Below are 14825 nucleotides of genomic sequence, written 5' to 3' on the forward strand. Positions count from 1 at the left end.
TGTTTCATCAGCAATCTCATTTACTTCATTTCCATGTGCCTTCAACACATTGTAAAGATCACTTAGAGTAAAGTAGTCAAAATTTTGTTGAGTTTTTATCATCAAACTGACATTGCGCCATTCCTTACGAAGTCCCATGATGAAAGTCAGGTTGAACTCCATTGTTGACCTGATGACTCCATATATGTTGCACTTGTAGATTAATTCATTCAGACAATCGTAATAGAGCTCAATTGATTCACCTTCTTTCTTCTTGAATTCTCCTAATTCAAGCAGACACTGCTTAACAGAGCTTATCTTAGTCTTTTCACTCCCTTGGTACTTTCCCTTCAACGTGTCCCAAATTTCTTTTGATGTCTTGCAGCTACGCACATAGTTGTAAACAACTGGAGGAAGAGCACCACGGAGTTCACGTATACATCTCTTCTCGTTTTTCTTCAGCTTCTCAGCTTGTTGAGCAACATCTTGATTGGCAGCAGCAGTTCCATTATTTTGTAACACAGTTGGAGAACGGACATCACCAATGATGCATTTCCAGAGATCTTCGCCGATTCCATTCAGTTACTCTTCCATACGATCAGCCCATTGATCATAGTATTCTGGAATAAACATAGGAACTTTTGTTGATGAACTGAGAAGATGAGAATAAAAGGTTGTCATGTTCATATTGAAGTTAGTCATTGTTGTACGGACGAAATTTGTGAAAAGCTTCAGAAATTGAGATTTGTTTGACAAAACTTCTAGAAAACAGACACAAAACACTCGATTAAACAAACCGTAAGCAGAATCGAATCAATACAGAAGATCTATATTGATTTTCGAAATCAAAAGTGCGGAATATTCTGAATCTAGAACTAGACTCAAAAAAATTTGAAACTGTGAGAAAATCAGATTGCAACTGTATGAATCCTGCTCTGATACCAAATGTAGTTGTAATTAATCGAGTTTATGAAACGAATCAGAGTATAGAAAGAATTATGAACACACGATGTAAATATGATCTGGATGGCTCGATTACGCTTTTGCAAGATATAGAGAAAAATAGAGTACAAGTCGAAGACTCTCAAAAGACTACTCTAACTCTAGTACCTATCTCATATTTATAGGGATGACAAAAGCGTACAAAAAATACATAAGGGTCTAAACAACAAAGCTTCGACACTAACAATGCCCTTATGTAAAAACAACAAAACTGTCTTCGACACTAAGACATGACCAGGAATGCTTCGACACCTCACAACCAATTTCGACCCCTACATGGGAACAGGAAAACAGTGTGACTTGATAGCTTGGGTTAGAAATCTGACATGTAATTGATGATACCTAAAAATTGTTGAATTTCCTTTTGTTATTTCAATTCAGGGTTAGAAATCTGACATGTAATTGATGATACCTAAAAATTGTTGAATTTCCTTTTGTTATTTCAATTCATCAGGAAAACGACACGGCTCATTTGCAATATGTGGTTGAGGGTCGTATTTTCCATTTGAAATTTGCATACCAAGGAAATTGATGGAGGAGACGCCAATTTCCATATTCTTTTCTAATAACATCAACCCATATTTTTTAACCAAAGCATGGAATTCTAGAAGTAAGTCTATGTGGGACTTTTCATCGGGAGAAAATAGTAGAATATCATCAATATAAATTGATGTATTTGCAAGAATTGGCTCAAAAATTATGATCATGGCTTTTTGAAAATCCGAAGGCACATTTTTTAAGCAAAACGGCATAACCTTCCATGAAAATGTTGGTTAGCAATACAGAATGTTGTATTAGGTCTGTCATCTGGATGAATTCCCAATTGCCTAAATCCATATTTAAGATCAAATTTGGACATAACTTTAGCACCAAATAAGGACTGAAATAATGACTTCGTATGTGGGAGCGGGAATTTATCATCAGCCAAGGCAATTGAAAACCAATCTTAACTTTCCACACACCTGTTCCTTACGCTTGTTGACATAGAAAGCTTCACAGGCTCAAGAGAAAGTAGTGGATTCAATTACTCCTTGATCAACAAGTTGTATGCATTCTTGAATAGAAAGATGATAATGATTTGGTTCATCTGACTTTCGTAGGGTTGATATCCTCATTTTTTTAAAATGGAAAGGAAACAAAAAAAATGTAGGATTTAACCATAAAGGAGAGGAATTATTTGTGAGATAACCTATATGCATGGGATGAAGCACAAGATATGTGAATGATTTCTTGTTTAATAGTTTCTTACGCAACGGATGAAGCCATGCAAACATGTTGCATTCTACTGTATGGGTTAAATAAACTTTTATAATGAATACCTGAATATAGAAACTTCATATATGGCATCTTGAGAATAAGATTAAATCCAATAAGAATGTCCTTTGTAGGGGAGCTGGATCCCAAAAATCTATGTTGCAAGACACATTTAAGGAAAAAGCGGACATTTATTGGAATACTAACCTTATCAATCACAAAAGTGTGGCCATTAGCAGCAAAAAATTGTTGATAGTGTGGTTTCCAATATATAGCTTGAAGGAAGAATATTTGGATCATTATAGAAACCGAGGAAGCAGTATCAAAGAAGGCAATAACTAGTATAGGTTTCGCATACACATTAGTCAAAACATGAACCTTGGCTAATGGCATTGGTTAGTCGGACTGTATTGGAAGAAGGTGAGGGATTAGCTTGTGGGAGATATTAGTGACTGGGAAAGGATAAGGAGATGTACGACTCTGGATGGGTAGTGATGCAAAATTACGAAGAACTGGGTTTATCATAAATATTTCCGACAAAATTCCTTCATCATTATCAGATTCGTAATTGGGGTAAGGAATAGAACAAATTGCATCATTATTCGATTCGTAAATACGCAACCATGTATCATTCCAAGATCAAAACATGCAAATAATTGTCTTTTGTTGAATGGAATGTTGAATACTAAACACAATTGCATAACTAAAAAACTACAGCAACATCATCATTTATTTTGATCGTTTTTTTTTTTCATCGTTTTATTTTATTTATCATAATAAGAAAAAACATCATAAATGGTCCCTGTGGTTACCCAAAATCTGAAGTTTAGTCCCCGTGGTTTAAAAACCTCATAGATGGTCCCTGTGCTTTCAAAACTTTTGACGATTGGTCCTTATTGCTAACTCCGTTAAGTTTTGTCCGTTAACCGAAGGGTATTTACGTCATTTCACTACCACAGGGACCATTTATGATGTTTTGTCTTGTTTAAAAAAAATATATGTAAAGTCTCTTTCTCTCTCTCTCTCAACCCATTGAGATGAAGATCTTGGGACGAACCCTATGAAGATATGGGTTCAGATTCATCATACAAACATATCTCTTTGTAACACCCTAATAACACAAAATCAAAAACCAATAAAGCCGAGAATGCAGATTTTTGGGTTTGTTCTTCAACATACACACACTCAAGAACACAAAATTTGAATCACATATTTGCTATTGTGGGTTTTCGCTTCACACACACATGATTCTGAATCTTAAAACCGATTACATCGAGTTATGATTACTTGAATGTAATCGTAATTTCTCAACAGTTGAAGGTATTTTGTTTCGTCTTTCTCGAAACCCAGCGAGATTTTCGAGAAGCTATTGTTTGAGGTTTGAATATGAATGAAGAACAAGAATCAGAACCATTATCGAAGAAGGTTTAATTTCTAGAGACTTCTCAGTCGTGAACCTCACAATCAAGATATCGACTTCAACACATAACCCTAGAAAAGAAATATCGACCGACGATATTGTTTCTACTTCATCAATCTCATCATCATCTTCATATAACTCTTCATCTTCTTCAGCCTTTGTTTCAGCCCTACAGTCTCCTAACATATCTCCCAGAGCCATCGGATATGATCCATATCATCATCTAGAAACCAAAATAATCGCTAATCCATCCACCATTACTACATTTACTCAAACTTCTACTCCAGAATCCCATTGTGGGTCTCACTCCGATGACATGCCCAGCACTTCCTACGACTTTTCCGATTCCACAAAGCTCAAAATCGTCGACTGTGTCCCTGTAGCATGTCCCGACAATAATACTAATAATGCAACACTACCTCGTATCTCATTCTCATTTCCAGTTACACAGATTCCTTTCACAAAAGGGTCTTCTAGTGCCAAATTGAGGAGACGAACACAAACAGACGTGCAGACTTCCGTTGCTTTGGTTTGTGAGTCGGACAACAGCCACGGCGACATCTATAGCTCCAGCGGTCGTGCTAGCGACGCCAATTGTGTGTTTGTTCTGTTCTGTTCTTCACGGGCGCCGACAGTTGAGATTCCTTCAAGGGTTTTCTGAAGCTCCATCTGTTCTTGTCTTTGCACTCACCTGAATGGAAATTCTGAGAAAGAGAGAGACAACAAGAGATTTCTAAATCGATTCAACTATAGGATCATTTAACTGATTTATCCCATAATAAAAATCCTACATCGAATTTGGACTCCATCTCCAGAACCCTACAACCCCCGATTTGACAGAACCAAACCCAATTTTGGGTTCATATGCCAAATCAATATATCAACAAATTTTGCCTTATAAATTCAGTTTAGTACTGTCATATCTAATTTTTCATCAGTACAAGATCGTTGAGGAGTTATTTTGATGCTAAATCCAAAAAATACTGGTGCAAGTTGGGATATTATCAAAATGGTCCAGGATGTCGATACAGACACACAAAGATACCACAACCTTCTTCTTCGGTGGAAGAAATACTCCAAAAGATCCAGCAGCTAACATACTACATCAATTTTCTTAATTTTATATGTGTATACGTTAAATAAAAGAAGTTACAGAACAAGATGAAGATTTAGTCGAGAGAGAGAGAGAGAGAGAGAGAGAGAGAGAGAGAGGAAATTAAATAATATATTTCTTTTTTTTTAACTAAGAAAAAACATCATAAATGGTTCCTGTGTTAGTGAAATGACGTAAATACCCTTCGGTTAACGGACAAAACTTAACGGAGTTAGCAATAAGGACCAATCGTCAAAAGTTTTGAAAGCATAGGGACCATCTGTGAGGTTTTTAAACCACGGGGACTAAACTTCAGATTTTGGGTAACCACAGGGACCATTTATGATGTTTTTTCTCATAATAATTTTATAATATCAACAATGTAATATATTTTTCTATTATAACTTTCAGTACATAAAGTTTTATATAAATCATATGATATAATTGAGACCGTATAATTTTTATCAACATTCTGAATGTAAGTATTTATCACAATTACACAGAAACATATGATGAATTAATATATTTTTTTGTTATCAAAGTATGGTTTTCTTTATATCATTATAAGGTAACTTTTCTCTACAACTCCTCCCTAAAAAAAAAGTTATGTTATGATCTTCACAATAACACATATCACTCGTGAATTACGATTGAACCTATTATATAAAATATTGCCAGTTTAAAAATAAATTAAAATATTGTTTGAACATCTCATCTAGAAACATGTGTTTTTTTGTAAAAAAAAATAAAATAATAATAATAATAATAACAATAATAATAATAATAATAATAATAATAATAAATTGATTTCAACAAACGAAACTCGCCGAATTAAAAATTGTAATTTTTGTTTATATTTCATTTTAGGAGATACAATGTTATACATTACAAAACTTTGTGCAAATAGTTATTTTTGATTTGATAAATTTTTTCAAATAAACGAAATGAAGACCTGTTGATTTTAAAAATATGTGGATCATTCAGATCTTTCAGTTCAAAGATGTAGATTTTGGACCTATGAATGAGGATATTCCCGAAACTGACAAACAAAAAGGAAAGTAAGCTATACAAAAAAAGAAACAACTTGGACAAAAAGAAACGAAGTGGCTTAGATAAATCTTTTTTGTTGATAACCTCAGACCAATCAATCAAATATTGATTAATACGTAATCTGTCTAACAATACTTGAAAACTGCTCTTCTGCTCAAAAACGAAATGTTCCAGATGTTCCTAGAAATTCTTGCTCCTAATATTTTTACTATCAATATCCCAATCCAAATTCATGGCTCTGTTGTTGCTTCAAACTTTAAATCATGACTATTTTAACTGCAATATTGCATTCCTACACAACACATGGGAATTCATCTAGTTAGATAATAATAATAATAATAATAATAATAAATAATAATAATAACTAAAAAAAAGGTAGTGCAATGATGCAATCGAAAGAGTGTATTTGCTTATGAAAATGTGTTGTCTTTTTATAACTAATTATCTAATTTGCATGATTTTAGACATTTGAAGCTTCACTACCTTGAATCTTGATTGATGTTGAAGTTGCAATCACCGTCGATGACATAAAGGGAGTTTTTTTTTTAGTTTTTTAGGAAGGAAGAAGTGAGTCACCACTTTAAAGTTTATTTTGATAAACCAGCTGAAAAGCTTTTAGCTTATAAACTTAACTTATCAATAAGTTAGCTTATAAGCTATTTTATAAACCGGAATAAGCTAATTTTATTAATTTTACCAAATGCTAAATTACAAAAAGCTGGTTTATTTTTGCCAAACATGGGGTTAATGTTAATATCAGAGATGATTTGAGGCTAATCTAATTGTAAAACGTTGTTCTTTTTTGAATATTTAAATGTATAGATATAATTATCCCTTATTAAAAAGGAAACATATATTTATGTATTTATTTATTTAAAAAGATACTATTAGTTAATAGTAGTTTAACACTTTAACTCTGGTTAATTTACCGATCACCAACCAAAGTGTGACCGGACTAGTATAAAAAATGCAAAAATGGTGAAATTCAATCCAATACAATACAATGCAATGCAATGTGTAGTTTTAGCAACTGATTCATTAGAGGCACTTGTACCCTGGCTCCCAATTGCAATACAAGTGAATAACAGCATATCATTCATTATTTCATAAGAAACAAAACTACTCTACATAATAGATAATACATATAGAGTACAATAGCACAATGAATCAACATAGCAAATTAAGCAACTCAACAAGTCGGATCATGTTTTGATGGTAAAAATGTGTTGCTGAGTCTATATAAAGTTGGGTTTCAAGCACTTGTTGACACTTGTTCTGAGTAGAGATATAACTCGAGCCGGCTCTGGATCTCCAAAAACTGAACTCCCAGCAACAATGCAGTTTGCACCTGCAGCAGCTGCCTCATCAATCGTTGAAGGCCCTAAACCTCCATCTACCTGCCATCCACAAATATTCATTTTTTTTTAAATTTAAATATCACAAATCCATATCACGTATGGATATGTAAAAACATCAAGCATACAATAACAGGTTTGAAACACTAACCTCTATATCAAGTTTCGGATACTTTTCTCTCAATGTGCGCACCTATTGAAAAACAAAATTGTCAATTCAAATGGATATTTTAGGCAGCAAACTTCCCATAAATATAAATACATGGCATGGCACCTTATTCATCATATCTGGAATGAACTTCTGCCCACCAAATCCAGGTTCCACAGTCATAACAAGAACCATTTCAACAGGATTTTCACCTTCAAGCTATCAACAAACCATCATTAACAAGGGTTTCTTTTCTTTTACATTATCAGTTATCACAACATGTTTTAGATACATACCAGGGGATACACATCCTCAATGGGTGTTCCTGGTTTTAATGCCACACCAGGCCGCATGCCTTTCGACTTGATTTCTTTAACAACTTCTTGCCAATTATCTGTGCAACAACTAACTATGAGCAATCTAAATTACAAATATTGTGATCCAAATAACATACCTTTAGACACCTCAACATGAAATGTGAAGCCAGAAGCACCAGCCTTTCCTAATTGATCAACATAATCAAGAGGATTTGTTACCATAAGGTGGCAATCCAGATATGCCCTGCGTCACAACAAACCTCCTTATTGCATTAGCTGTGAAGCTAAAGAGCATAGTGGAAAAAACAAAGGATTTCATTTACTTTGTGTGCTTTCTTAAACTCGCAATCACTGGAGCACCAATTGTAAGATTTGGGACAAAATGCCTGCAATAAAATCAAAGGCATGAGTGTTAATTAATAGTCATCATTTATACAACTACAAGATTGAAGCCGACTGAAACAAACTATCTGCTGGTTTCTGATAAACAGCAGAAGATCTTTAGCCAGCTCTGAAACCATACCCATCCTGCAAATTAACATCAGTAGTCTATCAGAGACAACTACTATAACCAAAGAAGCAAATTATGATACTACAGTCACAACATGAAATGAAATTTAGATCACAAGGCTAATGTATAGAGGGTCCTGTTGGGACCAAAAGACTAAAAGCAATGTAGAGTGCAGATGCAGGTCAAGATGAAAACAAAGCAGACAGTGAAGTGGACCAAAGTTTCTATATGACAATTAAAATCCTGTCTATGATAAATAACAACTGCCTTGCCTCAGGTGTACAGAAAACACAGAACCAGTATCAAATTGGAGACAAACACAATCGGGAAATACAATAGATCAAACTCAATTAATAGATAAACATGCATCAAAATCAAACCTACTCGAGTACTATCTCTGTTACATGCCATTAAACAAATAAAACACAAGATGTTTGAGTGCTGAGTTAGTGACTTAGTGTGTTGCCAATGCGTAAGAGAGTCAGGAGATGAGCGGACAAAGGAACAAACATAATCTCAGCTATACGAGAATTATAACATTGAGTCATATTCTAGGTCAATCATTCATGATTTCATCATTGACTTAATTGCTAAATCAGGTTCTGGAGTAAATCGATACAAAAGGATTACATAGTCTCTCATACCACAAGTAAAAATAGACAGTATCTATTATCTTCAATAGCCAAAGCAACGATCAAATTCAATCAAAACCTGTGTTCCTATGTTGAAGGATCAAAGGAAATTTGGTACCATTATGTCCATGTGAAGCCAATCGGCACCGAAGCTGACCATGCGCTCAGCCTCTGAAGCCAGATTGGCGAAGTCCGATGATAGCATCGACGGCGCGATCTTCGCTTCCACGGCTGTAGTAGGCATGTTTCGAAGTTCCGACGAGATATTAAAGTCGGTTTAATTGTGCTGGACCAAAAACAATATAAGATGTTACTGAACATATTAAAACCCTAGGAATCAGACTTTTGGTTTAAACGGATACGCAAGTACATACCCCAAGCTCACCCAAGTCAGTAAGGGTTCGATTGAGTGATGACCTCGTAAATACGCAGCAGAAGGTACCGTAGTCGCAAATACGCTCAGTGGACTGGAATAAGGATTTGAGGTGAAAAATACGCAGCAGAAGGTACACCGTGTCGATCGATTGAAGCCTGCAAAGTGGAGGACTAGAGTAATCAAATTGGAATTTTAATTTCTAACCCTAACCGGTGCAAAAGCAAGGGCGTGTTTGGGATTTTCTCAATTAGAAGAAAATTTTTGACTTTTTTAAAAAATCATATATTTTTCTTTTCATGTAAAGTCGTTTTTTTTGCATGTAAAGTTAGGAGGTGTTTAGTGTCTTTTTTATTAATGTAAAAAGATATCATATTAGCATTAGGGATAATGATTTAGGAGGTAATAACGTTTCTCGTTTGTCCATATTAGACCCCTAACGTAGTAACGTATTTTTTGTGTGTATTACACCATTAAGGTTGTTATAACCGTTTAGAAATAATCTCTTTTACCGGTTTCTTCCTGTTAAAAGGACTATTTATAAACGGTTATAATAATCTTAATGGTGTAATACGCACAAAAAATACGTAGGGACCTAAAATGGACAAATAGGAAACGTTATTACCCTCCTAAGATTTTTAGTATTTATTATTTTAAATATATATTTTTAAGATTTTTTGTATTTATTTTTATATGTGTATTTCATATAAAGTTGTTGAAATTAAAAAGAATAAAAAGTAGAAATGTTTGGATTGGATTTTGTAACCACATCATCATAAACACCATGAACACCGACTCAACAATCGGGCGTTCCATATGAACCGTCGGTCTAGAATCCACCCAATCCACCACATCAAGGATAGATGAAAATACAAGAAGGTCCAAATGAAGCCAATGCCCAACCCGACTCCAAACCTGATCAGCAACCGAAAACTACAGCAACAAATGCTTCATACTTTCTTGACAATTATGACACACATGACACAATAAGGAATCTATCATCACCCCAATTTCCACCAGTTTAGCTCTTACCGGAATGTGATCCAAAAGCACACACCATAAAAAATATTAATTTTAATAGGGACAAAACGGTTCCACCTAGTAGGCATACCACCTATAGGAAGCGTCATATCATTAACCCAATTCCGTGCTGAATTAACAGTAAAGATACCCGACGATTCAAGCTCCCAAGACCACTTATCCGGCATTTCCCCTATGCGAATAGGATTTAATATCCCATTATTCACTTACTCGAGCATCTTGATTAAATGCCAAAGCAAAGAGCCTCCCGAACTGCTCCCTTGTCATTAAGAAACCGTCACTTCCATTTATAAAGAAGGCCGAGGTTAAAAGCATCCAAACTACCAACCCCAAGACCTACAAGTTTCTTATTTAAAAAGTAAAAATTTACTATAGGGTTTATAGTTTCATATGGGGATAATGACTTAGGAGGGTAATAACGTTTCTCGTTTGTCCATATTAGGTCTCTAACATATTTTTTGTGTGTATTACACCATTAAGGTTGTTATAACCGTTTAGAAATAATCTCTTTTACCGGTTTCTTCCTGTTAAAAGGACTATTTGTAAACGGTTATAATAACATTAATGGTGTAATACACACAAAAAATACGTTAGGGACCTAAAATGGACAAACAGAAAACGTTATTACCCTCCTAAGTCATTATCCCTAAGCATCATATCAATTTTTACAGTTTTAACAATTTTCACCTACGAACTAGGGTATGGTAAATGGTTTACCTATGATTTTTTTTTAATTTCAATAAAAAAAATAATAACTTTTGTAAAAACCATACTAAAATTAAAATAACATAAAATTAAAAGTTACATTTTAGAAATCCTAAAAATAAAAATAAAAAAAAACTAGAAAAAAAAGATAACATCAAAATTTCATTTGCGGTTTGGCTTATATTTTTCGCGAATCAACTCCTTCACCACTTTAGCCGCCTCTTGATCTTCGGGGTCGAAGTGTCTTACATCTTGCATTAACAACGAATATTTTATGAGTCGGACGGTTTCAGTCATATGTCTCTCCAAAGTTGAATTCAATTGTGTCATTTGTGCCATCATTTCCTCCGATCTAGCTGACCGCTTGGTTCCGACCGACGAATTTGAAGATGTCGCTTTCCTTTTTCCTCTTGCTCGAGCTTTTGTTTTGTCCCTTCCCATTGGACGAGGAGGCGGGCGTATTTCTTCGATGTCGTCGTTATCATCATTAAGATTAACACTTACGTGACCATCCGATGACACTTGTTGTGAGCTCGAATATGAAGATGTTCGGCTTCTTTTTGGTGGATTAGCAATTTCTTCATGTGTTTCAAGTTCCCTCAACCTAATGCTTCTTTTGACAACTTCTCACACATAAATAAACTTAAAAGGCTTTAGCATATCATCTTGGAATGTAGCGTGCGTTTTTTTCAACAAACTCGCTTCACTTTCTCCGCTCGACCATTACTTTTCAAAGTTTGTGTAAATTCCATTCCAATGTGTCACGAGTTACATTGGTCGGAGGTCCGATAATTTGAATCTCGACCCATTCCCTTACAAAACCGCTCTGTGATACATAACCAAAATTGATAACGATTTTGACTGTAACGCCTGGTTCCTGGTATGTATTTAAAATCATAATTTATTCACTTTTGTAGAGAAACTCGATGAGTTGGGAGCCCCAGACTCGTCGAGTAGAGATGATTTGGGACGCGGGTTAAGAAACCTACTCGACGAGTTGGTAGGCCTCAACTCGACGAGTAGGCTGGCAGAAATGAAACCCTAATTTCCAGGGTTTGTACCCTATTTAAAGGCCTTAATGTTTCATTGTGGCCTCCATCATCGTTCCCTCCATCCAGTAAAACCCTAATTCGTTCTTTCTATCCTTTTGAGTGTGTGTGAGTGTAAAGAGTGTTTTCTTTGGTGCTTTCCTGAAGGAGCTTGAAGTTTGGTGTTGCTTAGTTGAAGGGAGAAGCTTTGGATCCGGGAATTCCTCTGTTATGGCAGCCATATTAAGGTATAAAGTCGATACCTTGACCATTTATTTGATAGATCTCTTCATTGAGAAGTTTATGGCCTTTAGTAGCTTATTTTTGGAGTCATTCTTGGATTTGAGCATGTACTGAAGTTATGACTTCAGATCTAGACATTTCATGGCCTTTTGAGACTTAAAGTTGCCAGCTTTATCAAGTCTTGGCCCTCCTCCATGCCCTAGGTCTCTTATGAAGCTTAGTTTTAGTGTTTTTAGCCTCTTGATACCATGCATGGACGTAAAGTTAGCAACTTTGCGTGGTATCTTAGCCCTAGGGGACCAGATTTATGGTTTGGAGGCATTAGACTCGCTTAGAAGTGACTGAATGAGTTAAGACTAGGAAAACTCGACGAGTTTCTTATCCAACTAGGCGAGTTGGAGCGTAGTCCCCCGACCTTTTTGACTACTGAGCAAACTCGGCGAGTTGTTGAGATGACTCAGCGAGTTGGCTAGGGTTTTCTCGGTTTTCTGAAGACTGAAGGAACTCGATGAGTTGATAGATGCACTCGACGAGTTGGTTCAACATGGATTGTTGACCTTGACTTTGACCATGGTTGACCAAGTTTGACTTCTGAGGGCATTTTGGGTATTTCGGGATTTTGATGGATTGATCACTTGGTTCAGGGATTGAGAAGAGCCGATTTCGGGACAGAGACGTTTCGGCTATCATCCGACATTCGAGGTGAGTTTCCTCTTATAGGAACGAGTCGAAGGCACCAATGTCGGCCCGTATGTATGATTATATGTTTCCAGATTTGATCCGATGTCGGGCGGTGCCCGATGAATGTTTATATGCTTTCCGGACTACGGTCCGATATCGGGCAATGCCCGAGGAATGTTTGTATGCTTGATGTCTTTGTGATTCTTGCATGTGTATGTATTTGTATGTTACCGGATTACGGTCCGATGTCGGGCAATACCCGAGGAATGTTAGTATGCTTCCGGATTTCGGTCCGATGTCGGGCAGGGCCCGAGGAATGTTTATATGTTTATGTTATATGAATATTTTATGTGTATTTGTTGATATGTTATTATGTATACCGAGCTTTGCTTGATACCGGGCGGGGCCCGATGCCGCACTACTACGTCTGATGTCGGGCGGGGCCCATGATATGTTTATATGTGATTATGTGCTTATGTGTATGGTATGTGCTAGTTTGGGGAGACTCACTAAGTTTCGTGCTTACAGTTTTCAGTTTTGGTTTCAGGTACTTCTGGTAGCAAAAGGAAGAGCTCGGGATGAGTGCATTGCACACACCACGATGTTTTAGCCTGGGATGTTTACTCTGATATATTGACATATGTTTTTGATATGGATACTCTGATCATGATGTTTTGAGATACTATGACTTATGTTTTTGACGGATGTTTTGATAAATATGGTTTTATTTAATAATTAAAAAGGAAATTTTTGGACTGTATTTTATGGGTGTTTCAAGTTGGTATCAGAGCCTTGGTTTAAGGGATTCGGGCACACTCTCGGGTGTATCTGGACTCAAACTGAGGACTTGGTATAAATTTTTTTAAAAGAAAACCATTTTTATAAAAAGGATTTTGAAAAGAGAAAAGGGTGTGGTGCATGCAATCAGCCGAGCTCAAGTAAGTTCTCCTAAATTACCCATACATGTTTGTTATTATATGATATGATTATGAGAAATGCATGCTAGATTAGGGCTAAGGATCTAGGAAGGATGCCTTGTATGCCTGCTATATGTGTATGAGAACTGCATGCTAGATTAGGGCTAAGGATCTAGGAATGATGCCTTGTATGCCTGTTGTATGAGCTTATTGAACTACATGTTAGTACTGATTAGTCAGTAATATGATGGCCTGATTAGGATATGCTTGGTTTTGGTTACTCAATGCTCGAATGTTGCTTGCTTTGTGATTTGAGGAGTTCTAGTTATCTTTAATTAACAAGTAAACAAATACGTTAAGTTTCATATTACGAGGACTAAACAATTTCAGAAGGTTAGGTCTAGCCTATTTCGCAGCTCTCGTCCGAGTCCAACCGTTGTAGGGTAGGACCTCTCATTCGAAGAATTATCTGTTCTTAATGATATGTAATGGTATTCGCGAGCTAGTTAAGGAGAGATAACAGGGACTTCTTATGCAGCTGATGGCGGAGAGTGGGTCAGAGATTACCCTAGGGAAAGCCTAGGATGAGATTAGCGCGAAAAGCAGTAGTAGTAGAAGGGACTTGGTGGGGTCAAGGCAATTCTTCAGGAAAGTACGGATAGATGTGGAAGGTAGTATGGGCCCGTACTACTGAAAGAAGAGGATCCGTACTCGATTCAAGGAGGTCTGAGATGAATCCAGGGTACTTGTAGTGTGTATGATCCCTTGAGTTATGATGGGTATTATGATGTTTGTTATGGTGTATTTTCAGTATGGTGACGCTACGCACTAGACCAGTTGGCAGCTCTGGCACCAGCCAGGGATCAGGCTCGGGCTCTGGAGCCGGGCAGCTTGATGATCAGATGGGGGAGTTCATTTTATCTGAGATCACGCGGCGGTATTATGGACCAGACTCATGTGATCTTCGGTACGGTCAAGGAGGGCATTTTGGAGATTCTTGACGAGAGGTTGGGTGCATTCCGCACCGAGATGTCGGTCATGATGGGGGCGCGCACGTTGACATTCAGGAAGTTCAG

The 14825-nt window shown here is 36.4% G+C and overlaps 1 protein-coding gene across 1 annotated transcript; it reads right to left on the reverse strand.

The window, feature by feature from the left end:
• Nucleotides 1–6814: 6814 nt before the first annotated feature.
• On the reverse strand, nucleotides 6815–9362 carry LOC145125646 (ribulose-phosphate 3-epimerase, cytoplasmic isoform-like). The gene is made up of 9 exons (XM_079061073.1): nucleotides 9136–9362; nucleotides 8880–9047; nucleotides 8142–8146; nucleotides 7942–8004; nucleotides 7756–7862; nucleotides 7598–7695; nucleotides 7428–7520; nucleotides 7305–7346; nucleotides 6815–7195 (listed from the first exon to the last, which is right to left on the reverse strand). Exons 2-9 carry the CDS (start codon nucleotides 9003–9005, stop codon nucleotides 7034–7036), a joined length of 696 nt encoding a protein of 231 aa, XP_078917199.1. The 5' UTR covers nucleotides 9006–9047; nucleotides 9136–9362; the 3' UTR covers nucleotides 6815–7033.
• Between the last annotated feature and the right edge of the window lie 5463 nt (nucleotides 9363–14825).

The sequence above is a fragment of the Lactuca virosa genome, chromosome 7 (assembly GCF_052849685.1).
Source record: "Lactuca virosa cultivar CGN04683 chromosome 7, Lactuca_virosa_CGN04683_v6, whole genome shotgun sequence".
In the NCBI taxonomy this organism is placed as follows: Eukaryota; Viridiplantae; Streptophyta; class Magnoliopsida; order Asterales; family Asteraceae; genus Lactuca; species Lactuca virosa.

Excerpts from the sequence above, each read along its gene's own strand:
- LOC145125646 (XM_079061073.1), bottom strand. The coding sequence starts at position 9,005 with ATGCCTACTACAGCCGTGGAAGCGAAGATCGCGCCGTCGATGCTATCA. Across the intron at positions 7,863-7,941 it reads AGTTTAAGAAAGCACACAAA|GGCATATCTGGATTGCCACC; the intron begins GTAAATGAAATC and ends GTTGTGACGCAG. Across the intron at positions 7,696-7,755 it reads TCATGTTGAGGTGTCTAAAG|ATAATTGGCAAGAAGTTGTT; the intron begins GTATGTTATTTG and ends GTTGTTGCACAG.